Here is a 17,722-nt window from a genome sequence, read left to right as displayed (position 1 = left end):
CTCTGACGCGGTTTCCCGGAAACCAAGAAGGAAACACGGGACAGAGAATGAACACGAGACAGAGCGCTCACTCTGACGCGGTTTCCGGGAACCAAGAAGGAAACACTTGTTTGTTTGTTTGTTTGTTTGTTTGTTTGTTTGTTCTGCTGCAGAAGAAGAAAACAGATCCTCTCGTGCAGCGAAATGATACCACTCTGTGTACAAATACTCCACTACAAGTACACACATACTCCACTACAAGTACACTAGTACTCCACTACAAGTACACTAATACTCCACTACAAGTACCCTTGTGCATTAAACTCTTTAAATTAAATTCTTCGTGCACGTTTCCTGGTGTAGTTCAGTAAAATCTAGACCTGGACCCAGAACCTCTGGCTCTGAACCAGGACTCTGGGATCTGGTTTTACTGGTTTTACTGGTTTTACTTGTAAATCATGAGACGAAGAGGCTTAAAGAACCTCAATGACAAAGTTATTATTATGATTATGATTATTATTATTATATAATAATCCACAGGAACCACATACACAAGTCAAGAGTCAAGAACACATGTAAAGAGATTTCCAACCACAAGTCTCTTATATTCAGGCCTGCAGTTCCTCGTCTCGCCGCTGGGGGGCGACAGCGCCCCGCCAGTGAAGCTGAGATGAACAGACGCTTCAGCTGGACCCTGAAGGAGAAGGTTTCAGATCCCCTCTGTCCAAGTATGTCAGGAAGGAGCAGATCACGTAGTACAACGCTGAACTTATGTATATTATTACATTAATGATGCATTAATACTCATTCGTGTTAAATGACGAATGTTCTTCTTTCACAACACATATTCACATAATCACATATTTACATAATAACATATTCACATAATCACATATTCATAATAACATAATCACAAAATCACATATTCACATAATAACATAATCACATAATCACAGCTTCAGACATTTTTTGGGTTTTGAACAAATAAAATAATAAAACGACCGAAACACAAAACAGAAAACTTTACTTCAAACACATAAAGAAAAATAAAGTTTACAGCCAACTATAAGGTCACGTTATCAGGATGCTATCAGTGCAAATAACACACACACACACACACACACACACACACACACACACACACACACACACACACACACACCACATACAGTGTGATGGCCTCTGTACAGTGTTTGCCAAATGGGCGGTGTGTGTGTGCGTGTGTGTGTGTGTGTGTGTGTGTGTGTGTGTGTGTGTGTGTGTGTGTGTGTGTGTGTGTGTGTGTGTGTCAGTAGGTTTTACAGACCATCAACTGTTCTCCCATGATGCACCAGGGCAGGGTCAATGTCACATCATTCATCTCAATGAATTATCATATCAACGAAAAGTTCATTTATTTCAGTAATTCAAGTCAAAAAGTAAAACTCATATATTATATTGATTAATGTCAAGTGTTTATTTCTTCAGAAAATGTGTGTTATAATGTAATAGTGTAATAAGACTGCTGACCCTCCACACATTTTTAAATATAACAATTTACATTCTACATTTGAAAACTTTCGAAATTTTGAATTGTTTCTAAAAAAATAAATGTTTGAATTTGTTCTAACCCATAACCCTATCCCTACATTTTTACTTTAAAAAATGTCAAGTTTACAAATTTAAAAGTTTAAACATTTAAAAGAATAATAATAATAAAAAATCTAATGTTTTAATTGTTTTATAAATTCTTTGCGCCCATATACTGGGGATGGTACCCGTTTCATTTCAGAGTACAGACCTTTAGAAACATATATATTAAATATGATATATTAAACAATGCATGTCACTGCTGTATGTGGATTTATTGAACACATTAGTGTAATGTAAATATCACACAAATCATGAACGCTCCATTTGGAGATTCTCCTAAACTGTCTTTACTAAACAGATAACTCAAAATGTTTTATGTCAGCAGAGAGACTGTTAACTTCTAGAAGTGTAAAGCTTTCAGGAAACTATGTAAAAAATATGAAATCATGAACATTGCTGAACATTTACCGAGTTAAACTGAAGTAAATGGAGAAAATGAATTGTGCACTTCTTAATAAACACAAAACAGCTGATGTTCAAGATGTTTAAAGTCATTGTGTTTGAACATCCAGTCTTCAAGCTGAAAACCAACCTCAAATATGCAGGTTATTACTCAATATGTTAGAATATGTAAACGTCTTACATTCAACACCTGTTATTCATCCCGTCTGGCGGAAAATAGATTTCCGAGGATTACGGTTAATATCATTAATGCTTTTAACTCCTTACAGCCGGCTTTAGAGCACAAAAGAAGTGCTGAGTCATGGAACGCTGCTCTCTGAGGCGTGCAGCGACCTGCCGAGTCACCGGCTGCCCGAAGAGAGGAAGGACGAGGACTCCATTATTAGTATGCATCCACGAGTAGTCTGGTCTTTAAAGTGCCAGAAAAAGGTCAAAAGGGTGTCGCCCTGTTCTGTTTAGGCCACATGAAACAAAACAAAGCAGGAAAGGAAGTCACGTTTAATTAAGAAGCTGGAATCAGAGAAATGTCACTTTCTTTCTAAAAAGTACTCAAACCGATTTATTGATGATCAACAGTTGACAGTTAATTTTATTTAATCAGTTAATAATTGCAGCTTTTGAGAGACGACATGGTTCCCTGTAGTCTGATGTGAGAGTTAGAGTGTTTACAGATGTTACAGTGTTAACAGATGTTACAGATGTTACAGTGTTTACAGATGTAACAGTGTTTACAGATGCTAGAGTGTTTACAGATGTTACAGTGTTAACAGATGTTACAGATGTTACAGTGTTTACAGATGTTACAGTGTTAACAGATGTTACAGTGTTTACAGATGTTACAGTGTTAACAGATGTTACAGATGTTGCAGTGTTTACAGATGTTACAGATGTTACAGTGTTTACAGATGTTACAGTGTTTACAGATGTTACAGTGTTTACAGATGTTACAGATGTTACAGTGTTTACAGATGTTACAGTGTTTACAGATGTTACAGTGTTTACAGATGCTAGAGTGTTTACAGATGTTACAGTGTTTACAGATGTTACAGATGTTACAGTGTTTACAGATGCTAGAGTGTTTACAGATGTTACAGTGTTTACAGATGTTACAGTGTTTACAGATGTTACAGATGTTACAGTGTTTAAATGTTACAGATGTTACAGTGTTTACAGATGTTACAAATGGTACAGTGTTTACAGATGTTACAGATGTTACAGATGTTACAGATGTTACAGTGTTTACAGATGTTACAGATGGTACAGTGTTTACAGATGTTACAGATGTTACATATGTTACAGATGTTACAGTGTTTACAGATGGTACAGATGGTACAGTGTTTACAGATGCTACAGATGTTACAGATGTTACAGTGTTTACAGATGTTACAGATGTTACAGATGTTACAGATGTTACAGTGTTTACAGATGTTACAGATGGTACAGTGTTTACAGATGCTACAGATGTTACAGATGTTACAGATGTTACAGTGTTTACAGATGTTACAGATGGTACAGTGTTTACAGATGTTACAGATGGTACAGTGTTTACAGATGTTACAGATGTTACAGATGTTACAGTGTTTACAGATGTTACAGATGTTACAGATGTTACAGTGTTTACAGATGTTACAGATGTTACAGTGTTTACAGATGTTACAGATGTTACAGTGTTTACAGATGTTACAGATGGTACAGTGTTTACAGATGTTACAGATGTTACAGATGTTACAGATGTTACAGTGTTTACAGATGTTACAGATGGTACAGTGTTTACAGATGCTACAGATGTTACAGATGTTACAGTGTTTACAGATGTTACAGATGTTACAGATGTTACAGTGTTTACAGATGTTACAGTGTTTACAGATGTTACAGATGTTACAGATGTTACAGATGTTACAGTGTTTACAGATGTTACAGATGGTACAGTGTTTACAGATGTTACAGATGTTACAGATGTTACAGTGTTTACAGATGTTACAGATGTTACAGATGTTACAGTGTTTACAGATGTTACAGATGTTACAGTGTTTACAGATGTTACAGTTGTTACAGATGGTACAGTGTTTACATATGTTACAGTTGTTACAGTGTTTACAGATGTTACAGTGTTTACAGATGTTACAGATGTTACAGTGTTTACAGATGTTTCAGATGTTACAGTGTTTACAGATGTTACAGTGTTTACAGATGTTTCAGATGTTACAGTGTTTACAGATGTTACAGATGTTACAGTGTTTACAGATGTTACAGATGTTTCAGATGTTACAGTGTTTACAGATGTTACAGTTGTTACAGTGTTTACAGATGTTACAGTGTTTACAGATGTTACAGATGTTACAGTGTTTACAGATGTTACAGTGTTTACAGATGTTTCAGATGTTACAGTGTTTACAGATGTTACAGATGTTACAGTGTTTACAGATGTTACAGATGTTACAGATGTTACAGTGTTTACAGATGTTACAGATGGTACAGTGTTTACAGATGTTACAGATGTTACAGATGTTACAGTGTTTACAGATGTTACAGATGTTACAGATGTTACAGTGTTTACAGATGTTACAGATGGTACAGTGTTTACAGATGTTACAGATGTTACAGATGTTACAGATGTTACAGATGTTACAGTGTTTACAGATGTTACAGATGTTACAGTGTTTACAGATGTTAAAGATGTTTAGAGTTGTTACAGTGTTTACAGATGTGGTGCTTCTCCTCAGAGCGACGGCCTCCATCCATCAACCAATCAGGTGAGCTGACAGGCTGGATATGGACAAGCCGTCTCGCTCAGTCCTCGCTCCTCCTGCAGCTCCATATAAGGTCATCAGTCTCTCCAGAGGGAAGACATGGAGGACAACAGGGGTCAGTGGACACACACACACACACACTAACGCACACACACGCACACACACACACACACACACACACACACACACACACACACATACACACCTTATATGGGAGAGAAAGCTGGTGGAAAATGTTGGTGTAAAACAACAGAGCGTGAAATTCCTCCTTTCTCTTAAATTCTAAATCTCTAAATCTCCGGCGCTGACAGTCGTGTTTGATTTGGAGCGAATCGTCAAGAGATGAGCTGCAGAATGAAAACACGACACACACACACAAACACACACAAACACACACACACACTGAACAGAGGCGTGGGACCTACCTGGACTACAGGAGGCTTCAGCTTGTGGACTCGGGGAGAATCATTTGAGTTGAACCCGTCTCTCCCGTCTGCGCCCCACTTAGCCGCCCTCGTCTCTGACCTCAGTTCAGATGAAAACCTCTTTTTTTTAGATCTTCTCCCTACATAGACAGCTGTCTCTTTCTAAATGTGTCCATCCTGCAGCCGCCAGCACCATCACACACACACACACACACACACACACACACACACACACACACACACACACACACACACACACACACACGATGTTCCGTCTGATCCTCTGATATCTGGTGACGTGAGCTTCAAGTCTCTAAAGTCATCAGTGAGCCAGAGGAAGACATAAATAAAGTATTTCATTAATTAATGCATTGATAATAATAATAATAATAATAATAATAATAATAATAATAATAATAATAATAATATCCAGAAGGTCATGAGTAGAAGTACAACATCTCTTCTTCTCTAGTTAGTTATTCAGATCCAGCAGCCAACAAGTCCACCGTGGACAGACCCAGATCCAGCAGCGTCTCCTCCTCCAGAACCAGAACCAGAACCAGGACTTAGAGGCAGACTGTCAGACCTTCTGCAGTCAAATGAGAGGTTTCCTAAAGGTGCTCAGAGACACTACCTCTTTAGTCCACAGGGGGCACTAGAACCAACACTACTACTTCAGTCGACAGGGGGCGCTAGAACCAACACTACCTCTTTAGTCCACAGGGGGCAACAGAACCAACACTACCTCTTTAGTCCACAGGGGGCAACAGAACCAACACTACCTCTTTAGTCCACAGGGGGCAACAGAACCAACACTACCTCTTTAGTCCACAGGGGGCGACAGAACCAACACTACCTCTTTAGTCCACAGGGGGCGCTAGAACCAACACTACCTCTTTAGTCCACAGGGGGTAACAGAACCAACACTACCTCTTTAGTCCACAGGGGGCGACAGAACCAACACTAACTCTTTAGTCCACAGGGGGCGCTAGAACCAACACTTCCTCTTTAGTCCACAGGGGGCAACAGAACCAACACTACCTCTTTAGTCCACAGGGGGCGACAGAACCAACACTAACTCTTTAGTCCACAGGGGGCGCTAGAACCAACACTACCTCTTTAGTCCACAGGGGGCGACAGAACCAACACTACCTCTATAGTCCACAGGGGGCGCTAGAACCAACACTACCTCTTTAGTCCACAGGGGGCACTAAAACCAACACTACCTCTTTAGTCCACAGGGGGCGACAGAACCAACACTACCTCTTTAGTCCACAGGGGTACTAGAACCAACACTACCTCTTTAGTCCACAGGGGGCACTAGAACCAACACTACCTCTTTAGTCCACAGGGGGCACTAGAACCAACACTACCTCTTTAGTCCACAGGGGGCACTAAAACCAACACTACCTCTTTAGTCCACAGGGGGCGACAGAACCAACACTACCTCTTTAGTCCACAGGGGGCGCTAGAACCAACACTACCTCTTTAGTCCACAGGGGGCAACAGAACCAACACTACCTCTTTAGTCCACAGGGGGCGACATAACCAACACTACCTCTTTAGTCCACAGGGGCACTAGAACCAACACTACCTCTTTAGTTCACAGAGGGCACTAGAACCAACACTACCTCTTTAGTCCACAGGGGGCGGCAGAACAGTCAACATTCCCTCAACAGAACGAACCCAAAGACTCTTTAAAGTTTTATTCATTTAATACATTTATTTATTTTGGATAACATGTCCCTGTTTTTATCCACCTCATTGTGTTTCTTCACCGCAGTCCTGTGTCCGTCGTCCAGCTGGGCAGCTAGATATGCTAGCTTAGTAGCTTGGAGTATCCATTTGTCCTGGTGTTCTCATGTTGTCTTAATTTTTCCGACCACTGCTTCATGTCCCTTACTCTCGTATCTGTCCATGCTGGATCTGTCCCCGTTGATTTAAAAAGCAAGAATGGAAAGTAAAATACGGCGTTAGCACGACTGCATCCAGCAGCTAGCTTAGCCACACCGTGCTGGTGTAGCTTAGGTCTGCCCAGAAGCTCAAGCTGCTCCTTTCACGCCAGTCTGTTGTCTTATGGTGAGGTCAGGCTGATCTGGGACCAGGTGTTTCACCTGTAACGTTTTACCCAAACGACTTTGGCCCCTCTATGAGTCGTTAGGGCGCTGATTGGCTAAATTGTATGTCACTCATTTATATCTTTCATCAGTGATTGGCTAATCTGCTTCTTAGACCCACCTCTTTTGGGGACAGATTAATTTGGCTCCAGAAAGTTGGAGAGGACGAGCAGGAAAAGCATTTATTTAGTGCAGATATCCTGTTTTATATAAATATTACTGGGTATATTCCACATTTCAAAAACACAGATATTGACAATTTGTATGATTTATTATTTTTATTAAAATATGTTGCTGTTGTGTGGCTCAAGGTGAGGCCCTCTGGCCCTGTATTGGCCGCCGCCACTGAACTAAGTACAAACTGAGCACACGCACATGCACACGCACACACACGCACACACACACACACACACACACACACACACACACACACACACACACACACACACACATAGAAACAAACATGCTCTCCGCCTGTTCTCTTCATCACCACGGAGACCGCCGGAACCCCGACTGCCAGTCGTCACCATGAAAACCACACACACACACACACACACACACACACACACACACACACACACACACACACACACACACACACACACACACACACACACACACACACACACACACACACACACACACACACACACACACATTGTAAAGCTCTTAAGTGGAGTGAGTTGACTACTAATTGGGACGTTAACTGTTGCTCCTCTTTTGTCTTTAAAAGAGTGAAATACATAAAAGTAAATACATTATATAATTGTATATTTATGAATGTATACATATAAACATATATATGTATATTCATATATTATGTTTTATACATTGTCAATACTTTCAATACTAAATATGCTGATTATTTAAGTTAAATAAATAAAAGAAGGAAATATATATATATATATATATATATATATATATATATATATATATATATATATATATATATATATTTCCTTCTATGTACATTATAAGGTCAATACACACCTTGTGTATTGACCTTATAATGTACATAAAGTATATGATATTAGTTAATATTAACTAACTAATTTCACAGACTGAATCATAGTTTTATTTATTTTTTGATCTCTGGACTTTAGTTTAAAGTTTAAAACCTGAGAAACACGTTAAATACTTAAGTATGTTAGTACCTCAGATGTGTACTGTGTACATCAATAGTATACACATGTACATACATGTATTTATGTTTGTATGTCCTCTGTGTGTGTGTGTGTGTGTGTGTGTGTGTGTGTGTGTGTGTGTGTGTGTGTGTGTGTGTGTGTGTGTGTGCGTGTGTGTGTGTGTGTGCGTGTGTGTGTGTGTGTGTGTGTGTGTTTTACAAAGCACCACTGGTCTTTTACTGGTCTCAGTGGTGTGTTTACCAGCTTTAACAGCTGAAACAGGAAGTCCAGTCAGCATGACTCTACACACACACACACACACACACACACACACGGTGGAGATTGGTATAAGTACTAACTCAGGCTGATCTGGGACCAGGTGTTTTACCTGTTGTTGTTGTTGTTCTCCTTCTCCTTCTTCTTCTTCGTTGGTACACTCCATAAAAGCGGTTTATAAACTGCGCACTGCTCCTTTAAGAACTCCACCTAAATTCAGCTAAAGTCACCGTTACATAAAGCATAGTTTGCATATTTAAACATCACATTTCATGAAACTTGTAACACAATAAATCCTCCTCTTAGTGTCAGTGATAAATTGATGAAGTTTCATGGTGATGTCTATGAGTTCATGTGTTCACCTCTTCACCTGTAGAGTCTTCAGAGTCAGAGTCTTCTCCACCAGAGTAACCAGGAGAGCAGCCAACATCACCAGGGACAGAACACACCACATCACCAGGGACACAACACACCACATCACCAGGGACAGAACACACCACATCACCAGGGACAGAACACACCACATCACCAGGGACACAACACACCACATCATCAGGGACACAACACACCACATCACCAGGGACAGAACACACCACATCATCAGGGACAGAACACACCACATCATCAGGGACAGAACACACCACATCACCAGGGACAGAACACACCACATCATCAGGGACAGAACACACCACATCATCAGGGACAGAACACACCACATCATCAGGGACAGAACACACCACATCACCAGGGACAGAACACACCACATCACCAGGGACAGAACACACCACATCACCAGGGACACAACACACCACATCATCAGGGACACAACACACCACATCACCAGGGACAGAACACACCACATCATCAGGGACAGAACACACCACATCATCAGGGACAGAACACACCACATCACCAGGGACAGAACACACCACATCACCAGGGACAGAACACACCACATCATCAGGGACAGAACACACCACATCACCAGGGACAAAACACACCACATCATCAGGGACAGAACACACCACATCATCAGGGACAGAACACCCCCCAGCACAGACTGTTCTGGCTCCTGCCATCAGGCAGACGCTGCAGGAGTCTGAAGTCCAGAACCTTGAGACTGAGGAACAGTTTCTACCTGCAGGCCGTCAGGCTGGTGAACATCGGACATTGTAGCAATGCATAGTGCACTTTATACACTGAGCAATACTATCATCATATTTGTATTTATTTATTTGTATTATTATTATTATTATTATTATATGAATTATGATTATAGTTCATATTTATAGTATATATTTATTAATATATATTTGATATATATATTATTATTATATTATGTATATTATTTTTTGTGCAATACTGTTGTATCTTTTATATTTTTTATATTTTTTATATTTTATATTTTCATTTATTTTTTACCTTAAGTCTATTGTAATTCTGTGTGTTAGGAGGACCCAGAAAAATAAGCTTGTCATTGTCTAGAATAACTCTTATCTGTGCGTATGACAATAAACAAACAACATCTTCAACATGATGTCATGTAACTAAACATCTCTTTAAGGCTTGTTCACAACGCATTCATAACCTCATTTATATAATGTATTAATACAAACATGGAGGAAATGGATTATTTATTATTATTTTGTGTGTTGTTATTAATAAAAGCATAACAACTTAAACTCTCATATGTCAACAACATGAAACAATAACTTCACATTCATGTTCGAAACACCTAAGAACTCATAATATAATATACTATAATATAACACACTATAATATACTATAATATAATATACTATAATATACTATAATATAATATAATATACTATAATATAACACACTATAATATACTATAATATACTATAATATAATATAATATACTATAATATAACACACTATAATATACTATAATATACTATAACATAATATAATATACTATAATATAACACACTATACTATACTATAATATAATATACTATAACATAATATAATAACTGTCTTAATATGATCAACAGATGAAGTTCCATACATATATTTATTAAAATGTTTCTATCTGTAAATATGTCACTTAACTTGTTTGCTTTGGCTAAAGTGGAGTGTGTGTGTGTGTGTGTGTGTGTGTGTGTGTGTGTGTGTGTGTGTGTGTGTGTGTGTGTGAGTGTGTGTGTGTGTGTGTACGCGTGCCTGAAGGCTTGGCCGTGCACGGCCGGGGTTACAGCTCGCTTGTGTATGCGCGCGTGTGTGTGTTTTGTGTGTGTTTTGTGTGTGTGTGTGTGTGTGTGTGTGTGTGTGTGTGTGTGTGTGTGTGTGTTCAGTCTTATCAACACTTCGACTCACTTCCTGGTTTTCAATACCGAAGTCTTCTGCGTGAGCGCGCACGTGCACGACCCCACACACACTCACACACAGAGTGTCAGAAGGAGGGAGCAGTGCCGTGTCTATACACACACACACACACACACACACACACACACGGTACCGACACACACGCGCGCACACGTTGCCGACACACGCGCACGCGCAGTGAGCAGCGCGTCGTGCTGGAACCGGTTCCGTTCCCCCGGAGCTGCTGGAGGCTTTTGGTTCGCAGCTCGGCTCGTGCAGGACCCGGCACCCGGGGACCAGGAGGCGGACTGACCCTGACCCGGAACCGCGTCCAGACCTCCAGACCCGCGCGCACGCGGAGAAGACAACTTCTGGTCTCTGTGCGGAACTTTCCTCACGCGCACAGAGAGAGAGAGAGAGAGAGAGAGAGAGAGAGAGAGAGAGAGAGAGAGAGAGAGAGAGAGAGAGAGAGAGAGAGCTGAAGGACCGGGACCCGGACCGGCTGCAGGATGTCGGACTCCGCGTCCAGCTTCCTCCACATCGGGGATATCGTGTCCCTGTACGCGGAGGGCACCGTGAACGGCTTCATCAGCACCCTAGGGTGAGTGCGCGTGCACGTGCACTTTATGTCCAAACATTGAAACATTGAGCGTGTGCACGTGCACGCTCAATGTTTGGATATAAAGTGTCATCTGGAGGAAGTTATGACGACATGAAGGTTAAACTCGTTCTGTGGATCAGCTGTTTGTATACCAGTCTTATGATGTACTTGTATACAGAGTGTGTACATGTACTACTACTACTACTACTACTACTACTACTACTGAAGTAACTACTTCTATCTGCACACAAGCTGAAGTGTTTCTCTATTTTTCTGGCTCCTCTACATCCTGATAATCGGTTATTAAAGACACAGTTCAACATGTTCAGTTAGTCTTTGCCTCTCAGGACTTATGTGATAATAACTGATCAATAAATCATGAATCAGTTGATCGGTTTGTGTGTTAAACTGTTGGAACGCTGAACAAACACTTTCCCAGAATGCAACAGGTGACACCGGACCAAACTGAAAATTATTTTATACTCAGAATAATACAAATATATAACTTTTAAGCTTCTGTCACCACGATGTGTTCAAGGACCGTCGGAAAGATGGATCTCTCGCGGTTATCACGGTTTTTATAGCTTCTGGCTGATGAACGGTGAAGTTTACGACAAATTTGTTATTACAAAAAAGCTCAAATGTGTCGTTAAATATATCAAACTAAATAACTAAATAACTAAATAACTACGCTACGTCGTAAAGTTTACGTGACAAACTGCAAAGAACCAAAAAGACAACGAGTCTAAGCTGTAAACCAACCATTAAAATATCTATAAACTCATATCTCATATTCATAAACTACTTTATTACCTTCATACAAGAACTGTAAAGAAACAAGTCAAGTATTAAATGTTTTATAAAGAAACAGGTTTAATAGTCGGTAAATTATTTGATTTAGCTGCAAAATATTTACTCAAAAGTAGATTTTTAAGACTTCCTGTTTCCAAAACTTCTAAAAACTAATTGACCTTCATTGTTTAATCTCTAGATGTGTAAATAGTGGAAGCGACCACTTTCACACATGAAGCATAGACTTCTATACAACCGGAGGAGTCGCCCCCTGGTGGTCAGGAGAGAGAATGCAGCTTTAACACATGAAGCATAGACTTCTATACAACCAGAGGAGTCGCCCCCTGGTGGTCAGGAGAGAGAATGCAGCTTTAACACATGAAGCATAGACTTCTATACAACCGGAGGAGTCGCCCCCTGGTGGTCAGGAGAGAGAGTGCAGCTTTAACACATGAAGCATAGACTTCTATACAACCAGAGGAGTCGCCCCCTGGTGGTCAGTGTAGAGAATGCAGCTTCAACACATGAAGCATAGACTTCTATACAACCAGAGGAGTCACCCCCTGGTGGTCAGGAGAGAGAATGCAGCTTTTACACATGAAGCATAGACTTCTATACAACCAGAGGAGTCACCCCCTGGTGGTCAGGAGAGATAATGCAGCTTTAACACATGAAGCATATACTTCTATACAACCAGAGAAGTCGCCCTCTGGTGGTCAGGAGAGAGAAAGCAGCTTCAACACATGAAGCATAGACTTCTATACAACCAGAGGAGTCGCCTCCCAGAGTGTATATTTACTACGAGTTCTCCACGTTGTATTACTGTTGATAATCTACAGCGAGTTAGTTTAAATCTTTATTGTCATTGTTCAGTGTCAGACCGTCATACTTTATTGAGTATTGAAGATTAGATTATATTCTGCTTTATTGTTATTGCAGTCTAGATGAGTGCAGGTTCTGAGGCAATGGGATGCAGTTTATCTAGAAGTCCAGAGTGCAGAGTAATGTACAGAATAAACAGTAATACATGTGTATATGTACAATATACGGTGGAGGAACCGATGAATATTCTACATCTACTTGTAAGTATCTTTAGTGCAGGTATGAGTAAAAGTTATGCTCATATTAGACATCATAGAATAAACAGCTGGACGTGTCCAGTATAGATGGTGGTATAAATCCACTTTATAGGTCAGTGCATACAGTACAGTGTACTACAGTGTAGTATACATGTATGTGACAGTGTAGAGTGTAAAAACATGTGTTTGGCTAACATCTAACATAACTACCAACACACACATCTCTAATAAATCTTCAAAAGGACCTCAAATTAACATCAAATTACCCTCAAATGGACCTCAATGATACAGCTTGCTTACCACTGGTAGTATTGGTGGATGAATTGCAACGTCTTCTGGCAGTAGCAGCCACACTGTCAAACTTCTTGCAAAATGATATAGTTTCACTTATTTTTGTTAAACGTTGTGTTAATACCTGTCTTCGGTTCTGCATCTTTTAGTTAAAGTTTCTCGTTCCTGATGTCTAAACTTCATAGTGTTTTCGGTCTGAACTGTGGTCAGTGATTCTGTAACTTTCTCTGTCGTTTTACTGTTGAGAATACAACCTTGAACACAGAGAAAGTGCCAGCTATGTGTGGTTGTATGGCAGGAAGAGGAAGTGGTACCAAGTATGTCCAAGAGAGATTTCCATGAGTGTGTGTGTGTGTGTGTGTGTTTTTCCTGTATTTGACTTGATCGTGACCTTTCCATCGTCTCCGCAGCGCTCAGCCTCACTTGTTGACTTTCACTGTGACCTGAATGGAACAATAGGTCACCGTTTTAGCCACGCTAGCATCATATGCTAACAGATGAAAGGAAGGACGTGTCATTGGGTTCAACATGTTGGTCCAGAGTGAAATAATCTATACTGTTGGATGGATTGACGTCTATGTGTCCAGAGGTCAAAGTTTACGCTTGAGCACTTCTGTTCCTAGCAGGATGCACTATTGTTTTACTAGAAAGACTTCTAAAGGGATGTAAGCGTTGTCTCTTTTTGAAGCTATGATGTCTCTATGTTTAGTACCGGGATGTTCTCTCACTTCAACAGGCCTCACTTGTTCTTTCTCTTCCCACCTGAGAAAAGGAGTCGCTGGATAAAATAGTTAAGAAAACGTTTCCAAACCAAGCTTTCGACGTTCTAGCTTTAAGCTGAGGAACGTGAATGGGAGTCAAAGGAGTGAAGACTGTATCTTCCTTCTCTAAAGTCTCCAACGTTTTCAAAGTCTCCAAAGTTTACAAACTCTCCAACGTCTCCAAAACTCTCCAAAGTCTCCAAAACTCTCCAAAGTCTCCAAAGTCTCCAAAGTCTCCAAAACTCTCCAAAGTCTCCAAAACTCTCCAAAGTCTCCAAAGTCTCCAAAACTCTCCAAAGTCTCCAAAGTCTCCAAAACTCTCCAAAGTCTCCAAAGTCTCCAAACTCTCCAAAGTCTCCAAAACTATCCAAAGTCTCCAAAGTCTCCAAAGTCTCCAAAACTCTCCAAAGTCTCCATAGTCTCCAAAACTCTCCAAAACTCTCCAAAGTCTCCAAACTCTCCAAAGTCTCCAAAGTCTCCAAAACTCTCCAAAGTCTCCAAAGTCTCCAAAGTCTCCAAAACTCTCCAAAGTCTCCAAAGTCTCCAAAACTCTCCAAAGTCTCCATAGTCTCCAAAACTCTCCAAAACTCTCCAAAGTCTCCAAAGTCTCCAAAGTCTCCAAAACTCTCCAAAGTCTCCATAGTCTCCAAAACTCTCCAAAACTCTCCAAAGTCTCCATAGTCTCCAAAACTCTCCAAAACTCTCCAAAGTCTCCAAACTCTCAAAAACTCTTCAAAGTCTCCAAAGCCTTCAATGAAAATCACAAAGAACTGAACCAGAAGTCTCTTTCACAGAGATTCTGTAAAACTGAACAATGGATTTGTGGGAAGATGCTCATGCAGAATGAGAGTTTTATTATAATATTCAGACTTTATTTAGATGCTTCTGTGTAAAAGTTTTTTTTATGATAAACCCTTAAGGACTTTATTCACTTCTGCTCTTGTTTCTTCTCGGACTACTCTTATTCGAGGGAAGAGTTTAGTGGACAGAAGGTTTTTATCCTGAAAAGATTTTTTTTATTTGTTTGCGGGACCTGCTGGTATTCTTCCAGTCAAACTCTGGGGCCTGAAAGCCAACGGGACGCTCCGAAGGGTTCGGCACCTTGAAGAGGTAAAAGACTCATTTGAGGATAAATCTCAAAATCTCTTCTTCTCTGCTGATGAATCCATGTGATCGCATCCCTGAGAGTTGAGTCAGTCTCTGTGGTCGAATAGTCAAATATCTGCCTCATGTTTATTTGTTCATGCTGAAGCGCTGCAGCTGCTTTACATGAAGATACGAGAGACCAGAAACGCAAATATTAACGAAGATGAAAAGGAAAAAATCAAACCGTCGAATGAGGATTGAAAACATTTAACAGAAACGTTTTTATTTAGACTTTGTGCTCGTTTCAGTTTGATTGATTTGATCATTTTTACTAGACGGGCCTTGAACGCATCGTAATGTAACTCGATGCACTTGGCTGTCCCACAATGCATTTCACCGGAAACATGAAGGGAGCTGGGAGAGATTTAAATGACATACTTGGCTTTTGTTGGTAAGATCTGCTCTCTGGTTCCATCAGGTGTTCTGAGATTTTGCGTTTGATTCAACGTATTTCAAAACAAACAGAAACAAACGTTCATATCCTGTCAAATCTGGTCGATCATTTATTGAAATCACATAGAACATCTGAAGGATTTCACCTCCAGTTATTTCTAAACGGTTTCCTCCTGTTGATCTCCGGATAAGATTCAGCTCAGAAGAGTAAATGTGTAGAAAGAAAAAAACGGGGAAACTGAGACGGAAGACGTCACTTATTTACAGTAATTTACCGTTAATATTAACAGAAAGAGAGGAGAAGGAAGAGGAGGAGGAGGAGAAGGAGGAAGAGGAGGAGAAGAAGGAGGAGGAGAAGGAGAAGGAGGAGGAGGAGGAGGAAGAGGAGGAGGAAAAGGAGGAGGAGGAGGAGGAGGAGGAGGAGGAGGAGGAGAAGGAGGAGGAAAAGGAGGAGGAGGAAGAGGAGGAGGAGGAGGAGGAGGAGGAGGAGGAGGAAGAGGAGGAGGAGGAGGAAGAGGAGAAGGAAAAGGAGGAGGAGGAAGAGGAGGAAGAAAAGGAGGAGGAGGAAGAGGAGGAGGAAAAGGAGCAGGAGGAAGAGGAGGAGGAAAAGGAGCAGGAGGAAGAGGAGGAGGAGGAAGAGGAGGAGGAGGAGGAAGAGGAGGAGGAAAAGGAGGAGGAGGAGGAAGAAGAGGAGGAGGAAAAGTAGGAGGAGGAGGAGGAAGAGGAGGAGGAAAAGGAGGAGGAAGAAGAGGAGGAGGAGGAAGAGGAGGAGGAAAAGGAGGAGGAGGAGGAAGAGGATGAGGAGAAGGAGGAGGAGGAGAAGAAGGAGAAGGAAGAGGAGGAGGAGGAGGAGGAGGAGGAGGAGGAAGAGGAGGAGGAGGAAAAGGAGGAGGAGGAAGAGGAGGAGGAGGAGGAGGAAGAGGACGAGGAAGAGGAGGAGGAGGAAGAGGACGAGGAGAAGGAGGAGGAGGAGGAGAAGAAGGAGAAGGAGGAGGAGGAGGAGGAGGAGGAGGAGGAGGAGGAAGAGGTTCTCTTTGTCTTCATGCACAGTTCATAACTTCTGTTATAGGTTCTGTTATTTTAACCTTTTCTCTTGAAAGACATGCAGCTGAAGTCAGACATATTATTATTATTCATATTATTCATATTATTATTATTATTATTATTATTATTATTATTATTACTGAGCGAGCAGCAGCTTGTGAGGATGCTAACAAGATGAGGGATTCGACCTCAAGCAGTCGGGTTATCCGTCCGCTGCCAGCTGGGAGAACATCAGCGTTTAATGTCCAGAAAGAGACTTTTAAAATGCAGCTTGGAGCCGCCAGCGGTGTGTCGGTTCATCCGGTGACCGTGTTAACTGGTGACGAGCTGAAATCATCCGCATGAAGATTATGAAGATAAATACTCGACCAATGAGAACGTACTCAGTCATTTATTAGAGAACGGAAGTGCAAATGAGTCACAGAGTCATTGTGATTCGTGAGAATCAGTCCAGCTGAACAACGTGTTCGTCACCGAGTCAACATACCTGAGTGTGAGCGGAGCGATCAGCAGAGCGCACCTGGAGCACAGCTGGAGCGCACCTGGAGCGCACCTGGAGCGCACCTGGAGCACACCTGGAGC

The 17,722-nt window shown here is 41.0% G+C and overlaps 1 protein-coding gene across 2 annotated transcripts in view; it reads left to right on the top strand.

The window, feature by feature from the left end:
- Positions 1–11,542: 11,542 nt before the first annotated feature.
- Positions 11,543–17,722, top strand: part of itpr3 (inositol 1,4,5-trisphosphate receptor, type 3) — a gene marked incomplete at its 5' end in the record, with an annotated part of 66,901 nt that continues 60,721 nt past the window's right edge. For both annotated transcript variants that reach the window (XM_079225905.1, XM_079225906.1), the window contains one exon: positions 11,543–11,634. In XM_079225905.1, the coding sequence (XP_079082031.1) occupies positions 11,543–11,634 (92 nt within the window). The remainder of the gene's footprint in view (positions 11,635–17,722) is intronic.

Source organism: Taurulus bubalis, assembly GCF_910589615.1.
Source record: "Taurulus bubalis genome assembly, chromosome: 11".
In the NCBI taxonomy this organism is placed as follows: Eukaryota; Metazoa; Chordata; class Actinopteri; order Perciformes; family Cottidae; genus Taurulus; species Taurulus bubalis.
Note: the sequence above shows the minus strand (reverse complement) of the source record. Positions and strands in the feature narration are given on the sequence as shown.